Source organism: Mytilus californianus, unplaced genomic scaffold, assembly GCF_021869535.1.
Source record: "Mytilus californianus isolate M0D057914Y unplaced genomic scaffold, xbMytCali1.0.p SCAF_1, whole genome shotgun sequence".
Taxonomy (NCBI): domain Eukaryota; kingdom Metazoa; phylum Mollusca; class Bivalvia; order Mytilida; family Mytilidae; genus Mytilus; species Mytilus californianus.
The window spans coordinates 72,622,478-72,634,057 of NW_026262581.1; the positions used below are offsets into that span (position 1 = coordinate 72,622,478).

At 33.0% G+C, this 11,580-nt stretch overlaps 1 protein-coding gene across 1 annotated transcript; it reads right to left on the reverse strand.

Moving 5' to 3' along the window:
* Positions 1-9,321: 9,321 nt before the first annotated feature.
* Positions 9,322-11,325, reverse strand: LOC127714247 (cholecystokinin receptor type A-like). Its single transcript, XM_052220303.1, has one exon. It carries the CDS (start codon positions 11,048-11,050, stop codon positions 9,677-9,679), a length of 1,374 nt encoding a protein of 457 aa, XP_052076263.1. The 5' UTR covers positions 11,051-11,325; the 3' UTR covers positions 9,322-9,676.
* Positions 11,326-11,580: the final 255 nt, after the last annotated feature.

Genomic DNA, 11,580 nt, shown 5'->3' on the forward strand with positions numbered 1-11,580 from the left:
GATTTTCCGAATATTGTTTATAATACTCTTTGTTTTTTCATATATTGAAATGTGATCTGCTGTTTGTATTTGAATATCAATTTTGTTTTAATTCAATATCAATGTTTGGAAACATTACTATAGAAAGATAGCTTTACTACCTTCTTCGTTGATTATTTGATAAGGAAAATGTATATAACACTGGGATGACCCCTAACTTGTACAAGGAAGAAGCAGAGACAAAATGTGCTCGCCTCATTCTGTATGTGCCCGCCGCATTCTGTATGTGCCCGCCGCGTTCTGTATGTGCCCGTCGCATTCTGTATGTGCCCGCCGCATTCTGTATGTGCCGGTATTTCAATGGTTATCGTTTGTTGATTAATCCATATTTGTTTTTGTTTAATGATTTTTAAATAAATCTTCGACTCTTTTCACAAAAGAATCTTACGAGTAAAAACACTCGTTAGTCATGAACATTTCAGTACAACTTAATTTTAGTCTTACGTTTTTTTGTGAAAAGAGTTGAAGGCCGTCAGTTTTTTTTTTTTTTTTTGCTTGGATTGTTTTACATATGCCATTTTCATGGTTTTTATAACTTATACGGTGACTGATAGTTGCTTACTTCTACGTCAGTTTGTCTCTGGTGGAAAACTCATTGGCAATCAGAACACATCTTATTTTTATAAAAACATCATGTCTCTACTAGAATAGCTGAATATATATCCTAAGAAAAATCACTGGGTATATTAGATCTATTAAGAACGGGAGTTAATCCATCCTCCAGTAAAATTAATTAAGAGTATGAGAGAGAGAAGGAGAGAGAGAGAGCGAGCTGATTTGTTCAGAATAGTTTGATATTTATGTGGCGATCTAGGAGGTGACTTAGCATTCAGATTTAAGCAGCGTTTTTATATCGATCGTATAGGAAGATAGCAAAGGTATAGATACAGTTGTTAGTTGGATACTGCCACTTAAGAAAAAAACAATATATGTCTTGAAGCGAATAGACTAGTAATACCACCGTGGTTCACTGTAGACCAACAGATGTATCGACCAAGTGGTATTAATAACATTAACGATACCACTTATTAAACTGCAAAAGATGCACAAGTATGAAATGCAAAATTTTAACAATAAAATGTCCCTTCAAAAATCGATAGTTTCAGAGACAATTCAAGATTCATGAAATGATCAATTAAAAAGATATAAGTGCAAAGTCGGTAAATTGCTCTCGTTGAAGAAACAAGGTCAATGCCTGACCTATATAAACTCGATAATAAACACCTAGTGGGTTTATTTAAAATCAATCAAATAATGAGACTGTGTACGTCTCCCACGCAATCGATGTAAGAAACAAATGAAACGAAGACAGATAATTTGTCAATTTGTTTCTTCAATAACCTAATTAAGTTTTCGAATATATCATTTTTCAAATCTGTGCTAGCCATCAGTTCTAGTTAAAAATGACCTTTTAATTTTAGACACATGATTTTTTATTGTTGTCGTTGGCTTCGAACTAACTTGAACTGCGAGTACTCTCAGATCTGTACTTAGTGTCTTTTGTGTTTTTGTTAGGGTTTTTATGTGCTTTGTGTCGATCTAATGAGTGAAGCGCTTTTTAACTGATTTTTATAGTTTATTCTTATGTCGTACTGTGACACCATTGTCCCAGGTAATGGGGAAGGTTTGGCGCCAGCAAACATGTTTTAACCCCTCCACATTCTGTGTGTGCCTGTCCCAAGTTAGGAGCATGCAATCTTACGATCAGTCTTAGTCGTAAGTTTTTTTGTGAAACAGACTCCTGTAATTTAGTGGTTGTTGTTTGTTGCTGTATCATATTTGTTTTTCGTTCATTGTTTTGTACTTAAATCAGGCCGTTAGTTTTCTCGTTTGGATTGTTTTACATTTGTCATTTCGGGGCATTTATAGCTTACTATGCGGTATTGGGTTTGCTCATTGTTGGAGGCCGTACGGTGACACATAGTTGTTAGCTTCTATGTCATTTGGTCACTGGTGGAAAGTGACCTTAGATGGATTTGGCTATTTGTTTTAGGTATTTTTGTCATATCGCTCTTCAACCGTTTCGGTACTAATACATCCCTCGGATTTCAAATGTTTGGCTTTGAGCGTTCCTGATGAAGGTAAATCGCTTCGGACGCATGAAATTATTAAACGTGTTGTTTTCAATTTTTGTCTCATTGGCAATCATACCACATCTTCTAATTTCTATATTTTTCACATAATTCAATTTTATATCATTACAAATATCTTTAAAACAAATACATGGTACATTTTTATGTGTGTGCGTGTGTTCAACCAGGGTGTGTCATTTCATTATTTCAATTTAAAGCAAGAATTGAAAATTTCTGTTCGGCGATGTTATAAATTACAGTTTTGTACTCGCTTGGCAAGCCTCGCTGTTTTTCCTGTTTCTTAAGATAATAAAAATAAATCCGACTATGTACGTATATTGTATAGAACCTTATCAAATTTGCCATTTAAGTCAACACTTCTGTTAAGATACATGTTTTGTATTTTGTTTCTTCTTACTTTATTTCGCCACTCAGTCTGGATATTTAAGGTCTTTCCTTTCTTAATGGAAAGACCTTACTGTATTTCGTCTGTTTATAAGGTCTTTCCACTTTTCTGTTGAAAGACCTATTGGTTTTGTTCTGATTATTAATTTTTTTTCTTCTTCCGCCACTTTTATTTCTTGCGTGTCAATTTTGTTTCGCAAGATGTCCCTTTGATGTTTGGTATATGATATCGCACAGTTTATGCGCCTTTGAAATTGACCCCCTTAACTGAATACTTTTTTCTGTAGGAGTTATCTCCCCGAACACTGTTTTCCTTGTTATTGCATCTCCTCCGTAACAGTAAAAGAAAGCGACTTTATTTTACCAAATTGCTCGCTATATCCTCAGGTTTTTTTGTCCAATTTTGACGGAAGGGATACGAAGACTCCATATGAGTTTTATCCTGGGCCCCCTAATATTCAATGTTTTTATCAATGATATATTCTTATTTATAAAAAATGGAACACTGTATAATTATGCAGATGACAATACTTTATCTTACTGTAGTCCTGATTATGATGTTTTGATTTCTACTTTAGAATCTGAATCACTAAAACTTACTGAGTGGTTCAAAATAAATAAAATGCAGGCAAACCCCGACAAATTTCAGGTCTTAGCAGTTGGGAAAAAGACATATAACAAAAATCCATCTATACGTATCCAAAGTGCTGATCTTTCGTGTGAGTCAACTGTCAAATTACTTGGCATTGACATAGATTATCAGCTAAATTTTGATATTCATATTGGTAAAATATGCAGGAAGGCATCTCAGCAACTAAATATTTTGAAACGTTTGGGAGCTTATCTGAACAAGCTAAGTAAGCTTACTATTTTCCATACATTTATTTTGTCAAATTTCAATTTTTGCCCTTTGGCATGGCATTTTTGTACCGAGAAAAATTCAAAAAAATTAGAAAAAGTGCAAGAAAGAGCACTAAGGTTTGTGTACGACGACCATTGAAGCTCATATCAACAGTTGCTTGAAACGGCTAAGATGCCTTCACTACATATTAAAAGACAAAGATCAATGGCAATTGAAACTTTTAATATAGTCAATAAATTAGCACCTGTCTGTTTACATGATTTATTAAATGTAAAAGATTGTAAATATTCTTTCCGATATAGTAATATACTGGATATACCACAAGTAAAAACTACACAGTTTGGTAAGAAAAATTTTAAATTTGCAGCTGCTACTCTGTGGAACAGCCTACCTGACCATTTCAGGACTGAAAACAGTTTTTCTCAATTTAAGAGCCTTATACAGTCTTGGAATGGTTCAAAATGTTGTTGTTCTGCTTGTAGATAAGCTTTTTCATATTTTAGATGTTGCTCTAACATGTTAGTATGCCTTAAATTTTTGCATGTGTGCTATATTTTATTTGTGCTTAATTTTAGTTGTGCTTAAATTTTAGTTGTGCTTCAGTTTTGGCTTTAGATATGTATTTTAGTAGTGCTTTGCATGTATTTCAATATGCCTGTGCTGTTATATATCCTGTCTGCATGTTGTTTGTTTTAATGTTGTGTTTGTGTTACCTTATATTCGGTAAAAAGCTCTTAAGAGCTTATGTTTGTATTGTTATATGTGAACCGAATCAAAATAAAACATTCGTATTCGTATTCGTATGAGAGTAATTTCCCCTTCTGTATTTGACATAAGTGATTCATTAATGTATGGCATGAATGGTAAGTGATAGAGACCTAAAGTATATGTATTTAGGGTCTTTGGTTCATTAAAATGAACTTGAGGTCAATTAAACTAGGATCAAATTTTACTGAGGGAGTTGAAACCTTAGTTTCTTTATAATTTCTTAGTTTATCAATAGACATTTTTTTCCTAATCATTATTAAAGGGATATAGTGAAATAACAGTTCGCTTTTAGCAGACAATTTGGTTCGAATTTGTCAAAATAAGCTAAGAAACATCGCTGATGAATTATTCACTTGCAGGTGAAAAATTCGACCTCATTGAATTCGTATTCATGTGACGTTCAATTTAACCCTTTAGCTGGAGATGGGTTACGCATGTATTCACCTATTAAAAGGAAAAGAATGTCAACATTGAAAGTGAAACAAGGATGAATCATTTAGTTGACTGGTTCGATCCACAAAGAACATTCTTATACAGGTAAAACGAGGATAAACATACATTTTAGCCTACAATATGAAATCAAACAGACCTATAATAATCCAATTGCACGTGGTCGCTATCTGTTTATATTTATATTTATGTTTATATCGGTTTATACGACCGTCGGCAGTCTTTGGATGTCATCTCGATGGTTAGTTAGATGACGTCTAGACAAAAGTACACATAAAATGCTGATACATATTATTGAGTCCATGCATTGTTATTTGTTTACGTTAGACTTTTTATAATTTGGATACACGTTTTAGAATGTTATAAATCAAATACGAGAATTTGAGTCAAATCGATGAACATGAAATTGACAGCCAAAGCCCTTTTAAGGGAACTATTACTTAATATTCTAATCGGAGTTAATAATTACTGCTTTGTAAATGTATTGGCATATTTCAATGGATTTCCGTTTAAAATAATATTTTGTTGTTCTTCAATTTAATGTACTAGAACTTAGTTCAAACAAATGTTTTATCGTACGTGTGAACGGTTTAAAAACTGAAAATCCGACGATTTTCCGAATATTGTTTATAATACTCTTTGTTTTTTTTCATATATTGAAATGTGATCTGCTTTTTGTATTTGAATATCAATTTTGTTTTAATTTAATATCAATGTTTGGAAACATTACTATAGAAAAATAGCTTACTACCTTCTTCGTTGATTATTTGATAAGGAAAATGTATATAACACTGGGATGACCCCTAACTTGAACAAGGAAGAAGCAGAGACAAAATGTGCCCGCCGCATTCTGTATGTGCCGGTATTTCAATGGTTGTCGTATGTTGCCGAGTCCATATTTGTTTTTGTTTAATGATTTTTGAATAAATCTGCGACGCTTTTCACAAAAGAATCTTACGAGTAAAAACACTCGTTAGTCATGAACATTTCAGTACAACTCAATTTTAGTTTTAAGTTTTTGTGAAAAGAGTTCAAGGCCGTTAGTTTTTTTTGCTTGGATTGTTTTACATATGCCATTTTCGTGGTTTTTATAACTTATACGGTGACCGATAGTTGCTTACTTCTACGTCAGTTTGTATCTGATGGAAAGTTTCTACTCATTGGCAATCAGAAAACATCTTCTTATTTTTATAAAAACATCATGCCTCTACTAGAATAGCTGAATATATATCCTAACAAAAATCACTGGGTATATTAGATCTATTAATAACGGGAGTTAATCCATCCTTCAGAAAATTATTTAAGAGTATGAGAGAGAGAGCGAGCTGATTTGTTTGGAATAGTTTGATATTTCTGCGGTGATCTAGGAGGTGACTTAGCATTCAGATTTAAGCAGTGTTTTTATATCGATCGTACGGGAAGATTGCAAAGGTATAGATACAGTTGTTAGTTGGATACTGCCACTCAAGAAAAAACAATATATGTCTTAAAGCGACTGGACTAGTAATACCACTGTAGCTCACTGTAGACCAACAGATGAATCGACCAAGTGGTATTAATAACATTAACGATACCACTTTTTAAACTGCAAAAGATGCACAAGTATGAAATGCAAAATTTTAACAATAAAATGTCCCTTCAAAAATCGATAGTTTCAGAGACAATTCAAGATTCATGAAATGATCAATTGAAAAGAGATAAGTACAAAGTCGGTAAATTGCTCTCGTTGAAGACACAAGGTCAATGCCTGACCTATATAAACTCGATAAAAAACACCTAGTGGGTTTATTTAAAATCAATCAAATAATGAGACTGTGTATGTCTCCCACGCAATCGATGTAAGAAACAAATGAAAACAAATGAAACGAAGACAGATAATTTGTCAATTTGATTCTTCAATTACCTAATTAAGTTTTCGAATATATCATTTTTCAAATCTGTGCTAGCCATCAGATCTAGTTAAAATGACCTTTTAATTTTAGACACATGATTTTTTTATTGTTGTCGTTGGCTTCGAACTTACTTGAACTGCGAGTACTCTCAGATCTGTACTTTGTGTCTTTTGTGTTTTTGTTAGGGTTTTATGTGCTTTGTGTCGATCTGATGAGTGAAGCCCTTTTCAACTGATTTTTATAGTTTATTCTTATGTCGTAATGTGACACCATTGTAGCAGGTAATGGGGAAGGTTTGGCGCCAGCAAACATGTTTTAACCCCTCCACATTCTGTGTGTGCCTGTCCCAAGTTAGGAGCATGGAGTCTGTTTTACAAATAAACTTACGACTAAGTTTGATCGTAAGTATGCTGAATTGTTTATAACTTACGATGAATCTTAGTCGTAAGTTCTTTTGTGAAACCGACTCCTGTAATTTAGTGGTTGTCGTTTGTTGCTGTATCATATTTGTTTTTCGTTCATTGTTTTGTACTTAAATCAGGCCGTTAGTTTTCTCGTTTGGATTGTTTTACATTTGTCATTTCGGGGCATTTATAGCTTACTATGCGGTATTGGATTTGCTCATTGTTGAAGGCCGTACGGTGACCCATAGTTGTTAACTTCTTTGTCATATGGTCACTGGTGGGAAGTTGTCTCATTGGCAATCTTTTTATTTCTATATTTTTCACATAATTCAATTTTATATCCTTACAAATATCTTTAAAACAAATACATGGTAACATTTTTATGTGTGTGCGTGTGTTCAACCAGGGTGTCATTTCATTATTTCAATTTAAAGCAAGAATTGAAAATTTCTGTTCAGCGATGTTATAAATTACAGTTTTGTACTCGCTTGGCAAGCCTCGCTGTTTTTCCTGTTTCTAAGATAATAAAAATAAATCCGACTATGTACGTATATTGAATAGAACCTTATCAAATTTGCCATTTAAGTCAATACTTCTGTTAAGATACAAATGTACATCTTTTGTATTTTGTTTCTTCTTACTTTATTTCGCCACTCAGTCTGGATATTTTGTATTTACTTTTTTGTACGGTAAGGGGAAAATAATAAAATGATTTGAAAACGTTAAAAAAAAGCGGGGAAACATTCAACTACATCGTTATTTTATTTATTTTACTAATTAGGAAATGTTTCAAACCCTAATTTGGATCTTTGACATAGCTTGACTTTTAAAAGAGTTTGTAACTTTCGGTTTCTCATTTAATTAACTCCCACTACAGTGAGCGGAATATAGTACGTATAGAACCTGTGTACTTTTTGGAAAGTGGTGTGGTTGGTGAAAGTAAATACATTGTACTTAATATGCACTTTATCGGGAAAGTGAATATGAAATTATGCTTTACTATACTGTATGTACTATCAACTACATTCTTTGTCAGATTTATTTGTTTGACTGTTTAAGTCATGTGTGTGTGTATGTCTGCGATGTATGTTTACATAGTTTTGACTGTTGAAGTCATTTGACTGTGTGTATGTCTGCGATGTATGTTTACATATATTTGACTGCTGGATTCCGATTATTTGGAAAGTGAATATGAAATAACGTTTTACAATATTGTATGTACTATCAACTACAAAAATCATTTTTTTTTTTGGTTGGCGTCTTTGTTAGATATATATTTTTGTTAAAGGGGTTGCACTTGTGAATCGAAATTGGTTAATAAAAGCTCAAAAATCGTACTTTCTATGCAAATCCGCTGACATGATAAAAAAAACACCCAAATCAAGATTCAATGAAAAAAAAATATCCAATTTTGATATAAACAAGGGAAATGTAGGATCAATACGTAAATGAGAGAGCGACCCAATGAAACAAAAAACCAAAAGATATTTAAAGGTCAACATACGTTTTTCAAATAACAGACAATTGTCTATAACACATTGTCGTGCTCCAAAGCGTACATATTCTAGAAAAGTTAGGATAATTATATTTAGCAGAGATTGTCAAAGATCTGTAATCAAACCGAATTGCCCAAGTGACGAAAATACATTTAGATATAACTAGAGAAAACAATTGACGAGATTCCGTACTAGGAAATAAACCTAGAATTTTGTGTTTTGTTTAAAATTGAAATTTTCAAACCGTAAGTTCCTTAAAGCTCGATAACCATGAACGCTAAGACAGAGCTGAACTGAAAATGCATGTTGGGATATTGTAAGCCATGCCCGCATTAAATAGGACTATAAGATAAATCAAAGTTACAATTTAAAGAGACCTAAATTGGACAGAAAAGACGAGGCTTGTAGTTGGTACCCCTGTCATCTTTTATCCACGAATTGTTTGTGCCAATAAACATTTGAACGGTGAGCTAAAATAGCATATTTTGTTGTAAAAACACAGTTTTCAGACAACGAGATGATGACACACTCCTAAAAAAAGTGGCCTATAAAACGACCGTCAACATTTGTTAGGTAGTATATAAAGCTGTGTAATCTTTACAAAAAAAATTATGTTAAGTATACAATGTAAAACATACAGTGTGTAACTCATGTTGTCCCGTTTTGGGACAACTATAAGCTTTTACCTGTCAAGACTAACTGGGTGATATGTATGCCTATGAATTATAGATTTACTTTATATTTCCTTAAATGGTTTCCATTGTGACCTTTTTTTTCATTCTAATATCTGGGTAAATAAAGTACTAGACCAATGTCCTCCATATGAAAATAGAGGTTATAAGGTAACTGTATATCAGACAAAATGTCATGAAATACTAATTAAAAGAATGATAATAACTAACGTATCAACGTACAGCGATTTAATTGCTGGTCTTTATCCTGAGAGTTGCAGAATAGTCTTCGAATGTATAACAAATAATGACAAAGTTCGCTTATACAATCTCCTTAGTTGACATTTAATAGGCAAAAAGTAAGAAATAAAAATTGACACTTAGTTTGTTGAGATTTTAAAAAAATCTGTGTCATATTAAAAATAATCTAAACCAGTGTGTAAAGGTCACCCTCGGGAGCAGGAAAAACGATCTCATAAGATTCATGACCTTTGACATGATGTTCAAAATGCATAGGTTTAACACTAGTGCCACATGAAGATAGTAACATGCCAAGATATATTTTCGTTTAATAGAGGTGACCTTTATAGCAGGTCTGGCTGTAATGAAATGTCATTTTAACAACACTTGAACATCTTTCGTACTTCAGATCTGAATTTTTCATCAAGAAATCCGTATATTATAGGGTTAGCCATATTGTTTATGAAATATGTCCGCAAAAGGAAGTTGTATATTAGAATTTTATTGTTAGTCATGTTCTCCCAAAATGATTCATCGAGACCATTCAAAATTGATATTACTAAATATGGCAAAAAACTGATAACGAAGACTACAGTAATAAGCGATAGCATTCCGGTTATGCGCAAAGAACGTCTTTGCTTCTTTGAAAACTTTGTCATTCGTATTCCTTCGCGGACAAATTTTGATTTCCGCTCAAGTGTTGAAGTGAACGATTCTGAACTACTTTCTTCCGAAATTGATTTTCCTGAAAAAAAGCTTGCCCGAAAACTCCTTCTTGTACTTGACCGTTTGCTTTCAGGCCATTTCAGTCTTAAACTTGATCGTCTTATATCCATCCGCGTCTCAGTTTTCTTGCCTAAATCTTTCCTAAGCTTGGGAGAATTTATTAAAATATTCGAATATTCATCAAAGGTATTTTTATTGTTTACCGGAAGCTGAGATGGCTGTTCTTTTTTATTAGAGAATGATGTTTCAATTACTTTTTCCATTTGAGATTGCTTTGAGTGTTCCGATGCTTGTCTTCCATTTTTACATTTAGTTTTGTTTCCCTGAAAAGTCCCTTTTCGCCATACTTTTATACCAATGCGAGTGTACAACACGGTCAGTGTACATGTTGAACCAACAAATAAAATAATAGTCACTATATCATATATTAACGGGAATATGCTATCGCTGTAATCATTGGATATGTAACATTCATAACCGGTTATATTAGATACACCAGTATCGAATGACGTAACGCCATAAAGGAATAATACCGGCGTAGATAGTACGAACGCAACTATAATGCATCCAGTGCATATTGCTTTTGTTCCAATGTCTGAAATTTGCTTTTCAAAAGGAAGACATATCTTTCTGTACCGTTCGATAGATATTAGAACTAATATAAACGTAGATGCATGTATTGTTGACGACAGAAGAAAGTAAAGAACTTTACACGGCACGTCCCAAACAAACAAAAATGGAAAGTTCATATCGATCACATGGAAAGGCATCCCAAACAAGCACGTGATTAAATCTAATATGGCGAGACATAGTATAAAAGCTCGAGAACTCGATCGCCGAAATCTAAATTTATAGATATATAGAACTATTAAATTTCCGACAATTCCTACTGACATAAGGATGAAAACATAAACGATAACAGGAAGAAGTAACGCAGCCTCGTCATCGTTTAATTTCTGTAAGATTGATGCCTTGGTTTCACTGATATTTCTTGTCACATTGTTGATGTATGTTAGGTTAGACATTTCTGTTCATTAATACTATCACATTGATTATATCTGTGTATTCTAGAATCGAATGCTTTATCTTACTTGACTAAGCCAGCCTCTCCTCGTGAAAATATTTTCCATTTTCGCAGAAACTGTTACTAGAGTTCTTTCATTTAAAAGTCTGGGAGTGTTCAACATTGAAATTTTTTCCTATCATGCAGAGTTTGATCGCAGCTGTTCCGTGCTTTTTAGAGTCCACTTACAATTGTCTATTTCCCAACAATTAAACCACTCCAGTATATAAATAATCCATACTTATATCTATCTAGATTTATCGCCTATCCTCAAGAAATAGGTAAATTATAACCCACCTAATATATTCGAGTATAAAGTGGTTAATGTATATAAAGTATAAATAAAAACTGTAAATTATGTAAAACAAATGTCTAAAATGTGACGTTCGTTTGGCTACTTAAACTTAATTCAGGATATTACTTTTTGACATCACGTCATATTCAGATTATCAAAAAATAACTTCAAAAGTCGTTAAACCGGATAAATATTAT

Bases quoted from the DNA above. Each gene is read 5' to 3' on its own strand.
- LOC127714247 (XM_052220303.1), bottom strand. From the start codon at position 11,050: ATGTCTAACCTAACATACATCAACAATGTGACAAGAAATATCAGTGAA.